Source organism: Dermacentor variabilis, chromosome 8, assembly GCF_050947875.1.
Source record: "Dermacentor variabilis isolate Ectoservices chromosome 8, ASM5094787v1, whole genome shotgun sequence".
Classification (NCBI taxonomy): domain Eukaryota; kingdom Metazoa; phylum Arthropoda; class Arachnida; order Ixodida; family Ixodidae; genus Dermacentor; species Dermacentor variabilis.
Window position 1 is genome coordinate 100472816 of NC_134575.1, and position 24844 is coordinate 100497659.

The 24844-nt window shown below is 46.4% G+C and overlaps 1 protein-coding gene across 4 annotated transcripts in view; it reads right to left on the minus strand.

The window, feature by feature from the left end:
* LOC142590472 (uncharacterized) overlaps positions 1-24844 on the minus strand; it is a 59683-nt gene that overhangs the window by 13608 nt on the left and 21231 nt on the right. For 2 of the 4 annotated variants that reach the window (XM_075702620.1, XM_075702619.1), the window contains exon 3: positions 15867-16079. In XM_075702620.1, coding sequence (XP_075558735.1) covers positions 15867-16065 — 199 coding nt within the window. In that variant the 5' untranslated portion in view covers positions 16066-16079. Of the gene's footprint in view, positions 1-5173; positions 5293-15866; positions 16080-24844 lie in introns of those variants that run through there. The other 2 variants (XR_012830158.1, XR_012830159.1) reach the window with 2 other exon arrangements.

Sequence of the window (24844 nt, forward strand, 5' to 3'; positions counted from 1 at the left end):
TCACAGAGCAAGAGCAAACTCTCTCCTCAAGAGGGCCGTCAGCCTGGCCAGAGGACGCGCCCTTGTCGTTGTCAGCGATTTCAACGCTCCACACAGGATGTGGGGGTACACCCATAACACAATCAGGGGACGCGAGCTGTGGCAGACTGCAATGGAAGCGGACTTCACCCTTATAAGCGATAAGGATTTCCCCACTAGGAGAGGCAACCCCACATGCCGGGCACTACCCCAGACCTCTCTTTCATCAAGAACATGGCAGAGGTCAAGTGGGTCAACACAGCTCTAGGCCTTGGAAGTGACCACTACGTCATCGAGGTCTCCCTCACGACTGCCCGGTGTAGGACAAGGAAATTCAAAGTGATCAACTGGGACGTTTTCCACAAGATCATCCTTTTCTGCAAGATACCCCTCATGTAGAGCCCCGTTGGGAACCTTTCAGGTTCAAATCAAGATTTTAAAAAATCAGAGCCGAGCATGCACTGACGGCTGAGACACAGATTTTGAAGGTTAGTGCAAAGGGATCAGGGATGATGCTGCGGCGGTGGCCAACAAGGTCGTCACCGACCTTGACGTTGACAAGATGGACAGCAGGTTGACCCACCTGATGGAAGTCAAGCAAGCCCTCCTCACAAGATGGAACGAGAGGAAGCATAACAGGAGGCTCCTCAAGGTTTCCAAGGTTAACAGGGAGATCGAAGAGCACTGCAATAACCTGTGTAAACAACAACGGGAGGAGCTCTGCAAATCTGTCGAGGGCCAGCTCAGATCTGGCAAGAGCTAGGGTCTGCTCAAACACCTTCTCGATGAGGGCAGCACCAGGTCCCAGCCTGAGACGATTCCTCGCGCAAGCCATGCACCTTGTTACCGACTCTACCTCAGATGAGTTGATTGTCAAAAGGCTCACAGGCCGTGGATAGCTCTGCCCCCACCCAGTTCCCAGACTATGCGGGGTGTGAGGTGCCGAAGTTGGACCAGGACTTTACTGCAGCCGAGATCCGACAGATCCTCTTCTACTTCAACGGCGAATCCACCCCTGGCCCGGATGGCATCACTAACAGGATGCTCAAGAATCTCGATGATGAGTCGATTGACTTCCGCACTGAAAGAATTAGTGAAGTTTGGTGCAGTGGACAGGTCCCCACACAATGAAACACGGCCTGCATGACACTCATCCCCAGGAATTGACAATCTAAGACCAATTTCCCTGACATCCTGTGTCGGTAATGTCACAGAGCATGCCCTGCTCAACCAGCTCACCGTGCACATCGAGACCAACGACATGTACACCCACAATATGATTGGTTTCGGAGCCAGCTTCTCGACGTAGGGTGCCATGAAGCTGATAAAGCATTAGATCATCGACCGGAGCAGAGGAGATACCAGAGCCATCCTTGGATTAGACCTGGAGAAGGTCTTCAAGAATACCTCACACGAATTCATTCCCCAGTCTACTGCCGGCCTCGGGCTCGGGAAGAGGGCCTACGAATTTATCCGATCCTTCCTTAGCTAGAGAAATAAATGCAAAGCTCAAGATTGAAGGATACCTTTCACAAGAGATCACCCTCAGTTTACGTGGCACACCTCAGGGCTCAGTCATCTTGCCAACGTTATTCAACATTGCAATGATCGGACTTTCCGAGGAACTTGCCAAGATTCAAGGACTTAACGATACCATCTACACAGATGACATCACCATCAGGTGCATTAGCGGGAGCGACAGCCAAGTTGAGGACACTATGCAGAGCGCCATCGATGCGACCGGGCACTTTGTCCGCCCCACTGGGCTCAGATGTTCTGCATCCAAGTTTTAACTGCTTCTTTACAAGAAAAGAGCCAGAGGCAGTGGCCATCGTGATTGGAAACCGGCATCCAAAAGCGAAATACAACTTTTCATTGATGACAGGTCCCCTGTGCCCAGAGTGGACTTGCTCCGAATATTGGGGATGTATATCGAGTCTAACGGTGCCAATGGAACCACACTCAGACAGATCCCTTCCAAGACGGAGAGTGCTCTCAGCCTCATCCGGAGGCTCGCCAACAGGCAATTAGTCAACAGGCACCACAGAATCAAGGAAGACAATCTCATCCACATTATACATGCTTTTGTGCTCTGCCACCTTTCATACTCAGTGACCATGCATAATTGGCATGTTGCAGATAGGAACAAGATCATTTCCCTCATCAGCAAGGTCTTTACGCTCGCCCACAGCTTACCTGTAAGCACTCACACCGAAAAAGTGTTCAAGCTCGGAGTCCACAACACGCTGGAAGAAATAATCAAGCCGCAAGAGCGCTCACAGCTACTCAGACTATCCGACACCCTGGCGGGCCACAAGATACTCAACGAGATGGGCCTCCACACTGCCAACCAGTGCCCCAACGCCGTGTGGATTCTAAGCGCCATCAGGCCTCAACTGCACATCGCGCCCATTCCCCGCAATATGCACCCTGCACAAGACGTCGGCAGACATCATGCCAGGGGTAGAGCTCTACTCGAGTATGTCCGTAACAACCACATTGAGGCAAGCTTCGTGGATGCCACAACTTATGTCCAACAAGAGGCATTTGCCATCTCCATCGTTGACTCCAATTGCAGGATCACTTGCTGAGCTATAGTACACACATCGAAGCCCGTGCTAGCCGAACAGGTAGCAATCGCATTGGCTGTACTCGATGGCCACAGAGAGACAATATATAGCGATTCCAAGGTGGCCATTAAGGCCTACCGAACCGGGATGGTCTCCCCTCAGGCCCTCTGCATTCTCCAAAGCATCAAAAGTACCTCTCTCCATTCTCTCACTTGGTTTCCCACTCATTTGGGGTTGATTGATGGCTCTCCCTCTAACCCTAACGAGGGCGCGCACAAGGCTGCGTAAGGACTCACTGACTGTGCCGTCTCCGCAGTTCCCCTGCTCTGCGGGGAACCCTTGCTCACATTCAATTAAATCACCAAAGACTACCATCTGCCGAAGCGGGTATTCCCCCTCCCGCACCTTGCCTTATGCAGGGCGCAGGCGGTGACCCTTTGACTTTTACAAGCCAGTGCGCATCCTAACCTTGCGGTTCTTCATGCTATATACCCTTAAAGGTATCACAGTGCGGACTGCCCTGCCTGTGGACTAACGGCAACAGTGGACTATGTGCTGTGTGTGTGTGAAGCCATTGGCTCTGCCTTCAGCAAGAATAGGTGGGCTGTGCTCTTGGGCAGCCCCGAATTCAACAAACAAACCCTGGCCATCCAGAGTGCCTGCGATCAGGCCATCAAGCTAGGTATGGCAGACCCTATGTGGGACTAGCCGGGTGGCGTGGGGTCTCCCCTGCACCTTCTCTGGACCGAAATAAAGTTCTTTCACCCACTCACTTACTCACTAAAAAAATTAGGTTACTCAAGATGAACATAATCTAAATTTCCAAAATACACTGAATTATTAACGTATAAAACACTCATTCATCCTGTATTAAGGTACGCTTCATGGATCTGGAAGGAAGACTGTTTGTTTCATTTGTCATCGCTATAATAGTGATTTTTCGCCCTCGTCCACAATGAATTCTTTTAATTTATTTGTTCTATGCACAAGGCAGCATATTGATTCCATGAAGCCATTACATTCAATTATTGAATCATCTTGTCGAATATCTGCTGATGTCATCGCATATGCCAACGTTTTTACAACTAGACATTGTAACACCCTCAACCTAAGGCTTTTCTTTGCGTGCACTAACATGTTGAACCTAGTTATTTCCCAAGAGTTGTTGACTGCTGGAATGAGTTACAGAAGGTTCTGTTTGTGAAATGGCACTGTCAAATTTCGTAAAGCACAGGTGTGATAAGATTGTTGTCCTTTTTTTTATTTATTTATTATGTTCAACTACCTTTTTGTCTGTTTCGTGTACTTGTTGTACAGTAAAAGCTCATTAATTCGAATTCCACAGGGATGCTACGAAAATTCAAATTATACAAAATTCAATTCAACACAATACAGAATTATACAAATTATCCAAAGTCAGATAAAAAAATGCTCCATTAAGGTGTGTGTATAGTCCGACATAGGATGAGCACGCGCACGCACACACTATGTCATGTTGGCGAGAACGTCTATAGTTCGGAGCACTAGCACAGCCAGCGTAACAAGACGCGGCCAACGTGGCCCTACACGCTCGACGTCGAGATGGCTCTGGCTCCACCCGTGTGCTCGCCGTGCTGACTGCGCCGACCCACAATGCATGGCATGGCCCACGCCGCTTCAACGATGGTTGCAGGCAGCTGTTCAAAGCGGTGTGCGCGTCGAAGTCTGGAGGGGACGGCATTTAGGCTGGCGCAGCGCAAGCACCATAGCGTGACTAGAGCCGCATTCTTGAATGCACTCTCGAAACACATCGCAACCTGCTGCGACGTTGGTCTCCGTTGTACATTCGTAGATGCACCGGCTGCATGCTGCCGAGTTTCAATATACACATAGGTAGGTGGCATCCAAACACGTATCCCAGTGATGCTTTCCTTTGAGTAATAGCCACGAATCTCAAAGGCTATGCTTCTTCGTACTGCGAGCACCGAGAAACATCACGGCTGCCGTTTTATAGACATTACCCGGTGCCGCTTCTCGGCAGAACACCTCATAGATGAAGAGCATAGCCTCCAAGATGTAACATGAAACAAAGAAAGAGAAAGAGACGTAGCCGTACGAAGTATTGATAGTACACTTGCTAACTAAAATACTAAGCATGGTGTCAGTGCACACAGCAAACATGAACACATCACACCCGATGACTAAGGACATTCGCTGTCAAAACGATGGCGCGAGGAAACATGGCCACAGCAGTGAGCGAAGTGACATTTGTGCTGCCTATCGCTTCGACGCAAAGTGAGCGCCGAGAACACACAGCACGCACAAAGCTACGAGCCGCCGACGCAACTAGACTAGGTACGCAACTAGATGCGACGTAACTAGATACGGCTAGAGTACACCCTAATACGGCCGTGCAACTGCATGCATCCACTACATGCACAGTTGCAGCCGAAGGGAATGACCCCCCCCCCCCCCCCCTCTTTGGGCCTCACAACGTTGGGTGCCGCACATGTGGGAGAAAATGGTGCGCTTTCTCTTCACATTCGTTCCTTTCGTGCGGGCGTGGTTGAGCTGCGATGGGTGGCTCCTCTCGCCTTTTTACTCGCACATACAGCGTAGGGCGCCTAGCGACGGTGTTATCGCCCTTGGACTTTATACGGAACCTCATGGTGACGTCGACACCCACACCAACAGCAGAAATGCACTTGGAGTGTCCATATAGTTGCTGTCACAATAAATGAAAAAGGAAAGCACGCAGCACCACATTTTTACCTTGGAGGTCTATTGAGAGAGGGAGAGAACTGACCTGCAACAGATGGTCGCAGATGGAAAGAGCAAAGCTGTGCAGCGACGATCGTTGCCAATGTGCTCGCGCACCACTAGCACTATCGCTATCCACAATGGCGCGGAGTTCGCATTATCGGTGGCGGTGCAGATATTAGTGCAAATTAGCGGGATGTGTTACATGTAGCTTTCAATACATTGTTGGACGGACCGTGGCAGTAACTTCGAATTATCTGAAATTTTCAATTAACGAGTTGTGAATTAACTAGCTTTTACTGTACTCCACTTCTGCCATAGCCCTCAATAGGGCTGCAGTATTTGAAAAAAAAATATCACCCAGTGCAAGACGCGCCTGCATGACTGGAACCTACAGAAATGTTAGTGATGTTTCTATGTGTTGTGTGTTGTCATCGAAGCTTGTCTAATCTGATTGTATACGTGACACGAATTGTATAGTACTTTCAAGTTACTCTGGAAACTTCGATGACTCATGTATAAAAGATTTTCGAGGATCGCCGACTGTGTTCGCTGCTATCGTTCTCTGAGTGCAGCCTGTTTTGAGACCACATGTTCACCCAATAAAAGGCTACTTTCGTCATTCACAGTTTTGCTGCTTTCCTCACCGTCACTACTACGTCACAGTATAAATCAGTGCTACAGTCATAAACACAGAGACAGACATAAGCGAATCAAAGAGCACAATCGTGGATTAGAAGCAGGTAAATAAAAGGCAGATAACTTTCTGCACGAAACGACTGTACAATGTGGGAATTAACAAGCAGACAAAACGGAAGCTATGCCACGGAGCAAAACAAAGACTCACAGACATTCAATTTGTAGGTTTTATAATTTTACTAATCATTTAGTGAAGCAACAGATCAAACAAATAGCTGATGTTGCCTTAAATAATTCTCGAAGTTACGCATCACTGTGAGTGACATCACAGCACTGCAATTGACGCAGCCACACTTGTGAGATTAATGCCAACTCATCAGCTAAGAATGCAGCGCCTGTGAGGTGAAGGGCATACAGTGTTTGGTTTGAAATTTGAGCCCTTTGTGCAGTGCTTAGTGGTGTAATACTTTGGAGACATGTTCGTTATGATGCATTGTATACGCTATTTTTGTCAGTTCAAGAAAACCAGATCTGAGAGGGGCCCTTCAAAGCTGCGCGTGTGCGAAAAGCTCTGTAGGTGGAAGTGCCAATGAAGTGGCTTCTCCCCGAGGTGCTTGCACTTGTGTGCAAAGCGTGCGGACAGGATGCCAATAGCATAGTCACAAGTGTCACAATGGTTGAGGCCGCTCTGCTACAACTACGACTGCTTTTGTTTCCTTTTCGACATGCAGGCTGCCAACATTGGCGGTCAATTTCGGCTTGGCTGCTGCTACTTCATCATAGGGCCCGTCAACTCGAGAATGGCTGCCATAGTGAGCACTTTGGGCCTCACTAAGCTAACACAGTTTTATATTTGTTCTCTTATTTGCATTATTTACCTGAGCCAGATAACCACAATAAACAATGAAACCACATGAATGTGCTTTGGCGTGTAGGCTGCTAAGAGTGGCTGTCAATTTCGCGTTGACTACTGCTTTTTTGTGTCAAGCTGGACAGTGGCTGCCCGAATAAGCATTTTGGGCATTCGTGGTTAAGCATTCAGGGTTAATAATTGTATTTTCATTCAGATTTTCCAGCATCTAAGCACGTTTTCATGCCAGTACTTAAATTGAGCACAATCTGTGCAGGATGTTGCTTTTTCAAAATTGAGCTTCCATTAAAAGGAATATGTCACCAGATGAGCTGCTTATTTATTTGAGAGGTCATGGGAGAATGGTTGGCTGCTGCAAACCCACCGGCAAAATTTTCGTAGCCCTAGGGCTGTTCTTTCGTTATTAAGAAGCTGTTATGCTTTGTCGAGTGGCTCAATGCCGGACAGCTCGTAGTCAGAGTCACTTTCTCCAATGTCATCTTCACCTAGTTGGATGACGATGGGTTGGATGTGGTCATTGCCAGATGTGTCCAGTCTGAACTTTGCATCCAGGTCCATCAAGTGGTGAATGTTCTTCCTCCAGTCTTCCACCGTTACGTGCTTGATTTTCCCCCTCAAGATGTCTTCGACCGTGGACAGCTTCAAGTCTCTGTTTTTTTTCACCTTTGCCCACAGGAACTCGATAGGATTAAATCTGAAGTGGCATGGTGGGAGCCTGAGTACAATGCAACTGGCCCTTTCAGCTGCATTGTCTATGATCTAGCTCAGAAAGCGTGACTTTACAGATGCTACCAACTCAAACAGCTTCTTTTTCACCATCCTTTCACTGTAGGTGACGTTATTGCTTTTGAGCCACTCCTGTATTTTTTCCTTCTTCCAAGCTGTCATCGGCAATTTCTCTTTTTGTCGGGTATGGTAAGGTGCGTTGTCCAAAACAATGATGTTACCAGCTGGCAATTTCTGCAGAGTGTCATTAAACCATCCCTCGAAGCGACTGCCATCCATTTCTTCTTTTCTTTGGCCTCGAAATACATCCAAGCAGCTGTCGACGAAGCCATACTCACTGCCAATGGGCGTCACAATCAAGTGCTGGCCTTTTCCAGAAGGTTGTTTCAGACCCGTTGACAGGCCGTTTGCTCGAGCGTACAGGCGCCCATGCTTCTGCACCACGATGTCTGTCCACACAATCAACCCAGTGTGTCCCGCGATCACCCACGTCTCGTCCAGGAAAAAGATCTTTCAGCCTTCCTCCTGGTAGCACTCCACATCATGAAGGTGGCGATTTCGCCATTCAGCGATGTCATCCCGGTCGATAAGCAGCGAATTGCAGCTCCTCTCCTCATGCTTGAATCCGATCTCGACAAGCAGGCAACGTACAGTAAACCGCTTCAGTGATGGGAGGTCCGTACACTTCGAGAACTCGTTAGTTATCTTTTCGACCGTCGGTATCTTGTTGCGGCTAAAGAAATTGTGCACACATGATCTCAGTGCGCACAATGCGAAGCTGTCATACTTAGTGCTGCATCTTTTTTACTCTGCATTTCGTCGGCGCTTTCGCGAGGGTGTCGACAGTTTGCCACCTGAGATATGCGACGGTTTGACGTCCCTCCTCACCTCGAACACTCTGCTTTCGCCGACACTGAGCGTTTCGGTGACAAACTTGGTCGTGTCCTCCACGCTGCGTTCAAGCTCCCTGTTACGCCAATACGTGTAGCAGTGGAGAATCATGTTGCATGAATCGCTAATCAGGATGTGGCCACTATTGTTCTTCTTGTCGAGGCTTCTTGGTGGTGTGGACATCGAGGCGACACAAGGTTCATTCGGCAACAAAGGATCGCATTTCGATGTCACCTCGCTGGGCACCATGGCGGAAAACTCGCACAGAATGCCTTGCACGAACTGGCGAGATTGCAGGCTTGCAAAAAAGAAAAAGTCAAAAGGAAAAAAATTTGTGGAAACACAAAAGCCAAGACATATAAATTTTATTCTGTTTAAAACCAAGAGTATTTACTTAAAACAATGAATTAAGCATTTTTGTACCTTTCCTGCCTCGACCGTATTCTCGCCCCAGGTTTGTAATGGTTGCGATAAATGCATTGTTTTTCATAAATACTTGTTCAATAGCAATCGATTCATTTTAACTCAAAAAATGTGTAGTAAATGTGCTGTGTACATGTAAACCAGCACAAAAGCCATGCAGAGCTGCTCTTTTTACTTTTGTCACTTGCAATGAAGTTAAAGAGCAGACAACGGGCAGCGTTGTAGAAGGCACGGGGTTATTATTCTCCTACGATCCGGCATGTGCTGTAGCACGCGAGAGTTCTACTAAATCAGTCATCAAAATACAAAAGTCTTTATTTATACCAAGAACTGCTCATTTCAGAAGCACGATTTATTGAGCAAGACTATTTTAGTCGAGGAGGCAATCGGCTGTCGCGCTTTGGTCATCTGGGCGGGGCCTCCCCCTTTTTCTAAAATTGCACCTGACTATACCTCTCTAAACGAAATTGGCAATTTTTATTTTTTTAATTTTGCGTTCTCACAAGGCCGTTATCTCCACATTTAAAAGTCCTTTAAAGATGAAGCATCGGTAATTTTGATAAAAGAAATGCTGCCTATGCACATAGTTGCTGGCATAGCTAGTTTATCTGCTCTGGCAGACAACTTTTCAAATAGAGTTGGCAAACAAAAATGTTTTTTTTATTTGATGATTTACGATATATATTATTTACATTTAAGATTTGAGCGATCATATTGAAGAATGCTAATTTTGTCTGATTCTTCAAGAACAGTTCCCTAACATGTTATAAAACGTTGCGCGAAATAGTAAGTCGTCGGCGTAGTCAGCACAAGTGGTCAGCAAGTGGTCAGCACAGCTGCCACTGCAATTGTCTCTGCAAAGCGGCTCACCTGGCTAACGTGTTTTCTCATTGCTACCAACGGCACTGGGAAAACTAATCGTATTGTCATTTATGAGTGATATAAACGTGCATACGTTGATTGTGTTGATGAATATAGGTGCTTTATTACGAGCTGCGAATGGATCGCAAGGGCCGATGGCCTCAGATCTGACGGCCAGCAAGCTAGGCCTACACCGTTTCCCAGCAATTGCCAGCTCACCTGGCTTGCTCGTTCACTACTGTAAGCATTGATAAACGGCAGAAGTGACCCGAGTTTGTGCGCACCTCTGGATGCTTAGAATAGACCCCACTGAAGAGCAGCCAGACTTGCTCGTTTCATTTAGAGCATGCCTGGTATAAACAAAACCCACCGAGCTTAAAGCAATCCAATGATCTTCCACCAAGACTAAGTAGCCCGAAGCCTGATGCTGTGCCGACTTTTACCCCGCCTTGTGTCCTGCTCCGGAACATGCTTCATTCCTAAAGCTCCCTCGATGAATGGTTTGTACTACTTGTAGCAGTGTGTACGCATCACGAGTTTATAGAGGAGGTCGTGGTGCGCATATTATTAACTGTCGCTGGCTGAACTTTTCAAGTCACTGCTTTGTAGTGGATCCATTCAAAAGTGGTTGGCCATGTCTAAATACAGCGGTGACTCCCACCTGCAGGAAACAGCCGCTGCACTGGAGGACGAAAACGAGGATGACGGTGATGGCGAGGACATCGCAAAGCATGTGCATGCATAGCAGACAAACTAACAACACGAAGATTGTGCGCCAGCGGGCACACGTCACAGTTTTGTGATCGCGGGCCCAGCTGTGTTTACATTCCTTCTATGGCCCATCTCGTTGCTCTCTGAAACCAAAACTTGGACTGCTCGCTAAAAACAAAACTCCAAATAATTACCTGTAGCACTTTGGAGCAAATGATGTTTCGAGCCGTGATTACTGGGCCATTAGCTACTTATTGCAGCAGAAAAAACAAGATAGAACATTTTTGTGTCAGTACTTCTTTAATGCAGCTGCTGGTTGTCGCCATGACGCTTTGGATGGTGCAGAGAAACGGTGTTTGAGCACAAAGCTATCAACACCCAGCACCCAGTCTATCAACACAAAGACTTCGACTTCCTTAGAACCGCAGAAAAAAAAAAATTTTTGAAAATGTGAAATTTGGAGCAAGTCAACCATTTCTTGTACATCCCCTGATATTATCTCAAAAATTTTTTTTCGGGCAATACAAATTTTTGTGCCATCCCAAGAGATTCGTGTAGAGATACTACTGTAGATATTTGCACTGCTGAAATGTACTGCAGCTTTGTTAGATTTTATTTTTGCATTTGTTTATAGTCGTCGACCAATATGAGATTGTCTCCGGAAAATCCGGCATTCCAAAAAAACGAATTCCCACAAGAAAATGTCACTTTATTTACCGAGCGGCTTAAACAACTCGACAACATGTTTCTGCAGGGTGCTATGTTGTCGTGCCAATGGATCAGCTTACACATTAACAAAGCTCATTACGTGGGTTAAATTTCCCGTGAAAAGAAAAACAAATCTTTTTTATCCAACGTTTGCTGTGGGATGACAATGGGTCAACAAATAGGCGGTTGCCCCTGTATGTAGTGTGGGGCACCAAAACAAAAATGGTGGCCGGCGGAGCAAGCCAAACACACCGAACGCGATTTTTTTCTTCTCGTGAGTACATTACGTGCATTGAAATAGTTTCTTCCATATCAGTAATGAATAATATCACTAATATCGGCAGGTTTGTGGCAATAACATAGCCATGTCCACTTTGAGGGGACAGAAACAGATGGGCGCGCTTAGCTGCCAGTGACATAGGAACACATGGCGGGCATGCTGCGGAAACTGTGGCATTTGTCTTCACTGCTATCCTAATACGGCATGTTTCCGCTAAGGGTGGATGAATATCTTAGCTGTGTTATAAGCGTCAGCATATGAATAGGGTACAATTCCAAGGTATCAGTGTAAACGTGGCTACTATTGTAGCCGCTTGCGATTTGTTGTGTGCAAGGGCCAATTGATTCGGTGAGACATTTTTCAACCATGAAAGGTGAAATCATTCTGTCTTTTCAAGGTTTGCACTATGAATTACATGAAATCAAGGGACAGTTTCTTTTCGGTGGCAAAAAAAATTCTACTTTTCTGCAGTGCACCCTCTTTTGTTTAGAGGGCAATCCATCAATCAGAGGAAGGATAGATCCATACATATTTATTTAATTTAGGAGGCCATACCAGCTGTACACCATCGAGCCCAACAAGGGAACGCTACAAGACTCGAAGGAAACACAGACGCCAGCTGTACATAGCCGATATAATACGAGGTGTGACACAAAATAAACGAGACTAAGTGTGTAGCTTGAAAAAAGAGTGGAGTTGGCAACAATTGTTTTGCTGACTTAATCCCACACTCCTTCTCTATTCATGCCTCCAGATTCGACGGAACCGATCACGCCAGTTGGGAGTGCTGCGTCATTGAGTGAACATGTGCAACTGCATTCTGCCAAAAAAATGTCTGATGTAAAAAACCGAGCCATGAATCAGCATGAAGTTTCTTGTGAAACTTAAGAAATCAGCCATGCAAACATTTCAAATAATAAACGAGGCTTATGGAGATGTAACCTTGTCTGGTGCACGTGTGTTTGAATGGCATAAGCGGTTTTCAGGGGGAAGGGACAGTGTGGAAGATGATGAACGCGCTGGGCGCCTTAGGTCAGCGATTACAAACCAAAACATTGCCAAAGTTCGTGATGTGATCAGTGGTAACCGAAGATTAAGTGTTCGTGCAGTGGCGGAGCTGGTTCACTTGGACAGGGAAGCTGTTCAACATATTTTAATGGACGAATTACACATGACGAATATTTGCGCGAAGGTTGTTCCAAAAGTTCTGTCCGTTGACCAAAAACAGTGCCGTAACGACGTGTGTGCGGACATGTTAGAACGCATTGCAAACGAGCCAAATTTGTTGGAATCTGTTGTGACATGTGATGAGACTTTTTTTTTTCCTATGACCCAGAAAGTAAGCGCCAGTCAATGCAGTGGAAGTCTCCAGGATCCCCAAGACCCAAAAAAGCACGCATGTCAAAATCAAAATTCAAGGCAATGTTAATCGTCTTCTTCGGTATTAATGGAATTGTAATGATTGAGTGGGTTCCCAGTGGTGAGACTGTTAATCAATACTACTACATTGAAGTACTAAAAAGACTTCGTGAAAAAATTAGGAAAAAAAAGGTCAGAGTTGTGGAGTGATGGATGGCTGTTGCACCAGGACAATGCACCCGCTCACACGGCCCTATCTGTCAAGCAGTTTCTGACCAGCAAAAATATTACTGTGATGGGGCATCCTCCTTATTCACCTGATTTGGCTCCATGCGACTTTGTTTTACTTCCTAAAGTTAAATCTTGCTTAAAGGTAACCCATTTTATCTCGGTTGAAGAGATTCAGGCAAAAACGGAGAATCTCCTGAAGGGCCTTCCAAAAACCTCGTTCCAGAACTGTTGCCAGCAATGGCAGCACCGAATGCAGAAGTGTGTGAATGCTGAAGGGGACTACTTTGAAGGTGACAATGTCACAGAGAACTGATTCAGTAAGTACAATAAGTTATTGGACCAGTCTCATTTCTTTTGTGTCACACCTCATATAACATATTAGACCTAAGTTTGGATAAACTACACCAGGTAAACCCTTGCTGCCTGGAAAATTGGAAGTAAAACAAAGTGAGTAGAAGACAGGAAAGATTGAAAGTATGAGAGAAAGACGAAGATTGGCGAGGAGGACAGGCAAAGGCAACTACTGATTTCCCCCGGATGGCTCAGTCCGGAGGTCTTGTCTACGTGAAGCCCAGGCCAATGAAGTGTCTTGCCTTCGCCAAGGGGCCTTAAAGATCCAATCACTCAGTATCGGCTCGACCCCCAGGATCCCCTTTTCCGCGGATATGGCTAAGCCACGCACGGTTAGACGCGGGAGGGTCCGACCCTCGTGCACTCAGGTACGCGGTGTCGCAACACACCAAACACTTGCTGACGCAGATGTCTCGGCGGGGTGTCATTTCCATATGCAAATGTTCGATGAAGTCAGCAGATACAGGGGACTGATAAGGCTCGCTAGAGTTGCAATCATTGCATGACAACGGCATTTCATGTTGGATCGTGAAACCAGCGTGGCTCTGAATTGCATTCTCAGTCACAGCCTCTGTGCATCTAAAAGCGTGCCGCCTGCAGGGATCAAGTCAATGTTGTAGCTCTTGCCACTGTCTATGCATAGCACCATGCGCCTAAGCACACATGACCAAGTGAGCTGATTGAGAGTCCGGATCCGTTGGTCCATCTGCTGCAGGAGTGATGTTTCATTTGACTGCAAGAATTCCGCTTGCATAGTTTTGAGGTCCTCGACATGGCCATGCGCAATGCAGTTGCCCATTGTAATTAGAACTGCATCCTGGGCAGTCCAACTTTCTCTCCAGCTTCTGAATACATATTTTGAAATGATGTTGCCTGATCCACACCTTCTTGAGGGCTTCATACAGAGCTTCAACATGCACACTCTTAAAACATCTCGGATTCTTTGATTTACTGATAATAAGTGTCGGAAGGTTTTCAGTTCCTGAAATGTTGCTGCCGACGAGAAAGGTCAGCCATTCCTTGCTGTGCTTGCTACCATGGCAAGGGTCCCGGTGAGTGCAAGGGTTTTTTCAGGTATAAACTGATAAAACAGTCCGGTTTCATCGCAGTTATAAGTGTCTCAGGACATGAACTGCTGGACCAATCACTGTAGCCTACCACAACGATAACTTTCAACAGACGACTCATCTACAGTGACATTTTCACAACACATCTTCTTAAAGCTTAAGTTGCTTCTCTTCTTAACATTTCGGACTCACCCATTAAAAAATTTAAAACCCTCAATGTTCATCTGGAGCGCCAGGATTTCTGCCTTTTGATTTAGAATATCACCGGACACCGGCACTTGCAGGGTGATCATGGCTTTCAGCCACATCAGAAAAAATTCAAGTTCTGGGTGGGCACCTGGGCTGACATTCTTCGGTCGGGATCCAGGAAATTTCTCTGCAGCTTCCCAAATCTTCAGCTTGTTTATGTAGTCTCATATTGTCTGCTTCAAGATTTCTCTCTTATTTTTTGCCACTTCCACTTGCGACCGGCCATCTTGCAATTGCCTGGTAATGGTCGCCTTTTTTTCTATCGTCAACCTGCTATAATTTCCTCCCTTTGACGCATTTGTCAAGTAGGAGGCAGATTCATTGCAAAGGTGATTGAATTACTCACTAGTGTCTCATTTTGCAAAGGGAAAAGGCTTCACTTTTCGCATCAGCAAAGGTGGATGAGCTTGAAGCACATTGTAACAAGAGTGATGAAGAGGAATAACTATCCGCTGGGATAAACTGGCGGTACAGAAGAGGTCCCATCGGCCACTACAGTCTGCAAACACCGTGAAAAACTGAAGCTACCATCGATGGCAGAGGACCAAAACGAGTGTATGGCCAGCGGTCACCTCAAGACACCGACTGGTCCATTGAAGTGATACCAGGTGTGCGCCTCAGGTGCCCAGTGCATGCTGCTCACTGCCCAATGATAGTGTTGCACATGCCTTGCCCTGCCTAGTCATCACCAAAGATGTGATGTGGGATGTCGCAACCCAAAGCTGTCCCAGAACAAGGATCCTGACAGTTCCCGTGCAGTGTTCGGCTCCCTCAATGAATGAGCATGTCAATAAAACAAAGCATGTGTTTTCTAGTTAACTGTATGAAAGAATTTTGTTCACCCTAAACACACAGGTAGACTTACATTCCGCATTGATCAATAATCATGTTCTTACATGTATCACTGATTTAGGCATAGCTACAGACATCAGGGCAAGAGAGCTCTGGATTAAGCCATGCAATCTAAGCTGCTTCAATGTGCTCAGCAGAGTGGAATTTTTGCATATTGCCCCAATCAGTATGCAGACAAGAATCACAAACTTGCTAATTTGTCCTCGACAGCAGAATGTCACACACTTGAACAAGTCGTATCAAGGTAGGCAGACTTGGCCATTTACCACAATCACACAAACAAGCAAATCTTTGTAAGAGAAGTGGCGGTCACTGCCCACCTGGAGTAGAGCTTAACTGTTCCAGAGTCTCCGTAGTCTGTGCACTCCTAGACTCAGTCGTTGCTTTGAACAAGCACTCGACAGACTTGTCAGCCAGAGGCAAGCTGCACTGCATGCCAACCTCGACCTGACAGACGACCTTGGAAAGGGCGTGGCATTGGCATTCCATTTTGGCAGTGATGCTTTCAGCTAGGCTCATCGCATTTGTAAGGCCTGCACAAAATAATTGGGGTGATTGTAGTCCTGTTACATCGAGAAGAGGTAAATACATCAATGAAAAATCTGCAGAGGCAGATTACAATGCATAGCCATGAAACACGAAACAACCCATTCGGTGCCGGATTCCTAAAGGGCTACAAGGGACACTCCACATTGGATACCTGAAAGCAGGGCACCCTCTTTTTCTGTGGAAGGCTTACGACAGCAGAACATATCTTGGACACTTTTTCATGTCATACATGCTAAAGCTATTGGTGTAGTCCAACTAATGAAAGTGGTTGCAAGATCCTAAGGTCATCGCTGTCAGCCTATTTAATGTCCACTGTAGGATACCCAATCGCCCCATGTCTTATGCCAGCTGATACCATCCCGTGCTTGCAAATTTTCTATTTCGTCACACTACCTAGTTGTCTGCTGTGCATAATTGGACATCAATTCCCTTGGTACTCATTCTGTAACCCTGATAGACTGTCTTTTAATGCAATAGCATTCTTTAAGAACTTGACCCTGTTAGCAGTAGGTCTGCATGTATGTATGTGTGTCTACACCTAACCTGGTTTCTGCCAACTTGGGTCACTGGGTTGTCTATGGTAAAACAGGTAGAGCATCTGGCTGCTGTGCTGAGGGAATTGGGTTCAAAACCAACTGTCGAACCAACTTGGGTCACTGAGCGTGTAACATAGTCTATTTGCGGCTCTTCAACAAACCTTTTTGATGCCAAGTTGGGTCACTGGATTACGTACCCCACTTAAATGACCCTGGCGTCCTCTCCCACTGATCTCCAATTACCCTTATTCTGTCACCTACTTTTACCCTGACTGTGTCTAGGTTGGCTGGCCTGTTTCCTCTTACCTAATTAGGTCTTTCTCTCTTCAAATTAAGGACTATCCTCGACCTCATAACATATGATCACTGCATTTGCCCTACCTAACACTTCTACATCCTGCACTACGCTAGGGTCGGCACTGAGCATGAAATCTACTTCCTTTCTTTTTCGCCTATTAGGGCTTTTCCAGGTCAACTTCCCTTTAGTGCGCTTCCGGAAGAAGGTATTCATAACATGAAGGCAATTCCTCTCCGTGTACTCTACCAAAATCTCTCTTCTGCTATTCCCGAAGTTGATGCCATAGTTGAAAGTCGCCCGTCCTGCCGGCCAATTTCCCCCCACTTTTGCATTAAAGTAACCTATGACTACAATACACCGAGTTTGGACCTTTCTGGTTGCTGATTCAACATTCTCATAAAACTGTTCTATTGCTCCATAATCATCACTATAGCTTGAGGAGTAGGCCTGTACTACCTGTAATCAATGTAATCATAAGAGAATCTGTTACAAGTTTGTTAAGATGACTGCTATGCCTTTATTAATGCTGTTGAGTTGTAGTGACGGTGAACAACCAAAGTGGTAAAATGCACTGGGCAAACGCTGTGCCCAGCAAAACCAGTAAAACAACACAATGATAGTGGCACGACCACTCACTGATCGTCAAAATGTCATCTGTGGGTCAAGTGCGTCGGCTTTTATACATGACTCGTCAAAAGTTCCAGTTGTATCACTGGTGCCTTCATGCCTTCCAGAAAGCACTACACAATTTGTGTCACACATACAATAGACAGGTTTAGTTTAGTGCACGCTATACCAGTGCTTGTGCTATAAAATAGCTGGTCATCAGTGCGCATGCGTAGAATGCTGAACAACTCATAGAGTGTAGCATACAGAGAAAGGTGCGTCTTAAGCTGCGTGACAATATTGTAAGAGGAATCCCGGCCACAGCGGCCGCATTTCGATGGGGGCAAAATGCAAAAACACCCCTGTGCTTAGATTTAGCTGCACATTAAAGAACCCCAGGTGGTCGAAATTTCCGGAGTCCTCCACTACGACATGCCTCATAATCAGAAAGTGGTTTTGGCACATAAAACGCCATAATTTAATATTGCAAGAGAGATTGGTCTGTGAAAAAAAGTTATTAAAAAACAAACTATTTATATAGATGCAAATACTGTAGAATTCATTAATGTTTCTTGCTGTTTCTTTATGAATTAGAAACCCTACCCCATATTCCCTCTTATCTGGAAGACCTCTGTAGCAGAGGACGTAGCCGTTAGTCAGTTCTGTATAACCTTCCTGTTTTTCTAACCTCATTATGGAAAATGATATCATGGGCAATGCCTGATACCTCAAAGAGCCCCACTAAGCTAGCCTCACTTGAGAGGGTTCACATGTTAAATGTTGCCAGGTTCAATATGCAGTGGCAGCCTGTACAGATACCGACATTTCTTAGCACCCTCCGCCGCTTTGCAGGTCTGACTGTCACCTTGTTAAAGGGAAGCTGAAAGCGTTTCCAGAAAAAGTGAGTGAAGAGCAGTACGTCACGGTTTTCAACCCTCTGAATTCGAATATCGCGTCGAAATTGAGCAAAAGAAAGTGCAAACAGATTTTATTTTGACGAAAAGTGCAGCAGCAGATACAGGGCAGCTCGCGCGCCTCGTTTCCGCCTGTGATTGGTCGGGCGCCTCGTGACGTCAACAATGGTGTTCGTCCGGACCGACTGCTGTCGCTATACACATTGTGGGGTTCTCCTCCCGTGCTCTTGGGACAAAGGAACGACAACACAGCAGTGCAAACAATCACAAGGGCATTTATTGCACCTTTCATAGATCAATGCCTGCTAGCCGAGTTGCTATCCACAAAACATGCCGATGGGCGCGCAACAAATCTAGAAGTCCGACTCGCTGCGACCGGATAGCGAGCGAATATGTTCGCCCCATGCTGGACCCCAACGCCTGGTCGTTCGCGCGTATGGTCACGCGAACGGTGGCACGTTCCAAAGCGGCCACGCGAGACGGTCTCGCAGAAGCATGGGTCGGCGCATGCGCAGCACGGCACGGCTGTACTGCTTGCTGTCCCGAACCCAAGAGAGAGCGCGTTGTCTTCCGGCGCCCAAGTAGCCCGACCTGTCGGCGGCGTTAGCAGTGCAACACTCGCGCCATCTCTCGTACTGCGCCTCAACCACTCCAACCGCCGCGAGCGCCAGGCCACGCCGCGAAGCCGGATTACAGGAGACGCGCAATGCGGGAAAAACATATCAGGGGACGCGCGAGAGTCGCGCATCCCCACAACTTGAAGCACGGTGCAAGGTAGTTTCGTGCTATTTTGCTGAGACGGTCATGGAAAATTTCGAGAGCTTGTGTTTCTCTGTGGAGTTCGGCGCTAAGTCCAAACCCCACGAGAGCGATTTTGCGTGCGATTGCGACGGCTTCGAGCGACAAAACAGGCCGTCGCTTGAACAGATCGCACGGTGTTGTCGCTCGATCGCTCATTTCTAGAAATCTAGAACTCATCGCTCATCGCCCGGAAGTGCTATGAGCTACTAGCCAATAGTGCGAAGCAGGAACTGCATGTGCATAACTCAAATACTACTGTTTGTCACACGAAACGAGCAAACTATTGAATTTTACATGTGCAAGAATAAGAACCTAGTGCAAGACCTTCAGAAATATTTTATGCTCCTTTTTACAGTATAAAAAGTCAACTTAAGTTGATAAAGCACGCGTCGTGCTAGTTTCGGCGCGTATATTGCTGCCCTCATACCGTGAAGTCGTCGCTCAAAGCCGTACGCTCGTGTGGAGTTCGGCTTGTAGGTGGCGAGTGAACGCGACAGCCATCACCTCGCTTGTCGCTGTCGCATGCAAGATCACTTGTATGAGGTTTATACTTGTACATGTACTTGTCCCTACATGTGCGAGCCGATTACAAAGAGCCGGCCTCTCCAAGAAGCAATAAATGCCGGTGCAAGCAGTGCTTTCCATGCGAACGAAGGCGAAGTGTTGGCATCTCCTTGTGTTGGAAATGTTCTTTGGCGAGTAAGTTTTTTGCTAAGCTGCACTTGGCGATCCAGTGAGTACGTTTCCGGGCTAACAAGTGTAGTGTTATGTTCCTGCGTGCGTCCTCGTAGAACGTAAGCGGTGATACAATCTTCGGCATTTGTGCACAGCCCCAAAGCTGTCTGCGATCTACACAGACGGTTTAAACGCGGTAAAAGTTTACCAGCTGTTGTAGCACGTGTAGTATAGAACCTTCATCAGCGCCCCATCCGCACGCTACTCGTAACCGGCGAATTCCGTCGGCTATGTGAGATGGTCGGTTTCTCTATGTGTGCGAGAGAAGGGGGAGCGCAGCGTCCTGGCGTGAGCCGGCTTTCCAACACATGCAAACTTTACACTTGCACTGCGTTATGGTAGCTGCATGCAGACTGTTTCACAACACACGTGCGAATAGAAAATTCGCGGTGCTTGGCGATGAAACCTGCGTCAAGGGTGGGACATAAACATGCACCTTCCATTCAGCGTGCTAACACGAAGGAGAACCCAAAGCACGCATTACTGATAAACTCTGGTAGTAATCGTCGTCGTGTGAGTGGTTAGAGCACAGCACTGTTGTTCTTGAGCGCTTAAAGTTCTTTCGCTTCAAAGCAGCCTTCCACTTATCTGAATGCTTCTTGTCTTGCGGGAACTAATGAAACATCCGAATATCGTCGCGGCCGCTGGTGTTTGTGCAACCATTGGCTGCACAGAATGCCGGCATGATCGGCCTACAAGTTCAATTGATGCTGCGCTTGTCAACTACCACTCAACATACACACAAACAAAGGAAGGTAGGGTCAAGCGAAGCAGATTAGGACGACGTGCACGCAGAAATAAGCACGGTCAGGCACAGTCGCGGAGACTGTGAAGGAATGGAACACCAGTGTTGACGTCACTACGCCACAGTTTCCAGTCTCCGCTCGTATCGTCAGCGTCAGCAGCAGCGCGCGGCGTTCGACGGGGGGCGGAGCTACAGCGCAATTTTAACCGACGATTACATTGCTCCTAAGCGAAAAATACCCCCCCCCCCCCAAATTTTATCTGCATGGTTTATAAGGTTCCCGCATCCGTATATCAGCATCTTATTGAATTCGACAGACTCTTCAGCTTGCCTTTAAGGTGCTTCGAGGCTGTACTAGGCACGTGCTACGCTTCACTGAATCACTTTGATGCCAACTTGGGTACCAGGTGTGAGCACATTTCATATTATTCATCATACCAATCATATAATGAACAATTATGCACCAATCATAGGGTTGCTAGAGACATTAAGTCACCAATTGTTTTTAAAGGATGAATGCACCACCCCTTTTGTTCCTCCTAATGAAGTATTTTTTTCCGAAATGTGAATCCCCAGGGCCGAATATTTTTACTGTAGATTGAAAATCTTCAGAGTGACCAATTTTGGAGAAAAGTTAGCTCAAATTTTTCAGAGTGTTGATAAAGTGACAAAACATATTCTATGCAAGTAAACAAGCAACATTTATTCAAGAGTACAGATAGACTTGCACAAACACTTATCACAATAAAAAAAATAATAGACGGAAATAGACCTTTTTAATTTGGCAGTTAGGTGGTAGTCAGCAATGAAGCAATCTCCATTCGACTAAATAGCGGCCTAGCAACCAGCGACCATGCCCGTGGCGTAATCAAACTGTGTATATTAGTGCATGCAAGAAACCCCGATGTTTGTCTGCCACAAAATTTTTTTCAAGGCAAATATCAAATAGCAAAATACAGTTAAACCGCTATATAATGAAGTATTTAACCTTTCATAACCTCTTGTCAATAGAACACCATGTATACAGAGCCTTAATATAATGAAGTGTGTTTGTATGCGATTTCAAAATAATGAAATGTCGCTTTCCCCACAAAAGAACGCCGACACAATATATGGAAACTGGATGCAGACGGTCAACTGATCGAATTACAAGTGGCTGCTTGTAAACGCACCTCTGAAATCGCATGCGCAAATAGGGCAACCACTGCGATCAGAGTGGAGCCGCATCATGTTTCGTAAAAAGTCAAAGTGCGATAAGATCCTATCACGCACTGAGCACTTCGAGCGAGGGTGGCTTCACAAGTGCAGCCTTGACGTGCGAGCAAAGAAAAAAAAGGAGAGGGGAGCTCGCTCCCCTCTCCTACGATCAAGCGTGCGCGAGGGGGCAGTTGACGCGCGTGGCAATTTCTGGCACGCATCTCGGCTGTGGCTGTGTATGGCTGTAAGGATGGTGGCTGAGTGCATACGTAGCCGCACACCCTGCTACAGAGGTCATCTCCTGTGTGTGCAAAGCATGGGTGCGCCAAGACAGCGTGGCTCATGTAAGCAGTCTTCCTGTACGTCTAGTATTGGGTGGGGGTTGCATAATCTTGAGTTTCGGTGACCCGTTGGAGCGAGAGGCAGACGAAGCATTCGCTCCCTGCTGCCAGCATTTTTCATGATAGCGTCATGATTACGCCGTGAGCTGCAACCACGGAGTGCACACAAAGGCATGGCTGGCTTCGCTTAATTCGTACCGCCATCGTGAAGATAGTCTATGGGGCATGAAACTGTATCATTCATCACCAACTCCCAATGTCACCAGAATTAATTGTTTTCTCAATCAAATCTCATTTTTTGATTGCCTGATATTGCAGAAAATTCTGTGACCCCTTTCTCTGTAAGAAAAGTTGATTGGCTAATGTACTTGTTTGCATAAAATATTGAATTTCAATGCAACAATATTTCAATATAATGAAGCAAATTGCCAATTTTGCCTACTTCTTTATGTGGACATTTAACTGTATTCAACACCATCAATTGGAAATTCAGATATTTACATGACACTAGTATGTATATTGCACCTTGATCCGGGAGTGCTTTGCAGCAGTCCTCAGAAGTACAAAGGCAAATGTGACGGTTCGTTTTAGCCATAGGGATTACAGTGCAGTCATTACAGTGCAGTTCACTTATAACAGTATCAAAAAGATCAATCTTACAACCGATCATCGCTATACTGGACTGCTATAAAACCAAAGAAAGCTGCCAAATATACCTTTGTACCTCTGAACACAAATACACCACTCACGCTAAAGAATAGTCGCTGCAGAAAGTAGGCTTTGAAAAATAAAATGTTTGTTTATAGCCCTAAACAGCACGTCAAGCATTAGGCGTGCTGAAATAGTCAGAAATGTGCGCCTGCCTTTTCGGTAGTTTCGTGTTTACAACTGCAGTGTGCATCAGATCCAGCAGATGCACATACACTGGCAGCAATCCTCAAGTATGCACAAAATCAATGAGGGCCTTGATTGACAACAGTGCATTTTGCATCGTCAACCTTGTTGCTGCGACTGCTGTAGTTACACAACGCTGCCATTTGTAATGGCAATGATCGCCTCATAGGAGATCTCTTTGCAGAACAAGGCAGCACCATCTTCACTCAGAAACTCCTCCGTTGAAGACCCACCTGTTTCACCGTCAGTAGCAATATAGAGGCTAGAAACAGTGACGTGCTCAGAGAGCTTGGTTATTTCAGTGGCTTTCATCATGTTGGTATCACTACCATGGTCAGGTTGGTATCACTACCATACTATTGCTTTGGCAAACAAAGCCTGCCTTATTAAAACAGTAGCTTATGGTGAAAAAGGGTCCCCGACCCTTTTTTCATTGATAGGCATGGTCACTGGGTCCAGCCTTCATGATCACGGCACTCCCAGTTTTCAGAATTAACATCATCGAATACATCAGCTCGTACTTCTTTGAGGCTTGCAAGATTTGCAGCTTCGTCTCAAGCAACACTGTTTTGTGCTTTGTCGGCACTATCATATACAAACAGGACTGTCCGCTGCTTCTGGCGTGCTTACGCGGCAAATTTCCCACATAGTTTCCGCGCTCACTGAGATAGACAGATATTGTAGAAAGGGGGGCGCCACCACCCTGCTTCGCATTTCACTTTTAGCAATTTTGTTTTCTCACTTTCTCTCTCGACGCGTATAAAGCGCCATCGTGATCGACACAGATGCAAGAAAGATGATGCCACTTGTGGCATCCTGTGCCAAATTGCGATGCTCTCTGTGGCTTTTGCATAATTGGCGCATAATGATGTTGATGCACTGCGTGGAATGGTGGCAAATACCAACTTGCAAAGGCAAACTTTCCGCCCTCTCTCAGCATCGTTTGTTTAAAGGAAACTTAGAAATGAAAACGTCAAGCTCAGTCTGCTTTCAAAGCACCACCCAGAAGACATAACTTTGGTGGTTGTATCTAAACTACGGTCACAACATGTCGTGGTATGTTTTTTTTAAAGCAAAGCTTTCTTTGCCCTTTTCTTCGACTTTCCACCTGCTGTTGCTGTCTTGCAAGCTGCGCTAGGTGGTGGGTGAGAGAATGTATGTACATGACAGGAGCGCAGTGACGCAAGCCTTTCCATTGTGTCGCTTGTGCACAGGGCCCTTTGGAGCTCCCTGGTCATCACCAGTTAAGCTTCTTGACAGCTGTAAGTATCTGCGAGTCCCCGCAAAAGCATTGCAGAAACTGCAGTGCATACTCTTCTATTAACATGCAAGTCCAGAAGGGAGATAAATAGAATGCAGAAGATAGGCAGAACATATGCAGTTGTGACACGAGTGAATAACAATCTTGCCACTCTTCACTCAGTTCATGTACAGAGTGTGTCGGTGAGGGCAGGAGGGAAAAGCTGATGTGAGAAGACAAGGAAACACGACGGCACTTGAGGGCAATGTAAAGGTATGGTATGGTAAATTGACGCTATTTATGAAACATAAACATCACGCGCATTTGCCATGTGGACAACTGACACGGGGCGTGCAGACGTCAAGCCCCAATAAATCACTGTAGTGTGCAGGCGACAGAACGAAAGCAGCAGCACGTCAAATCAACGCTTCAGTACTCACAG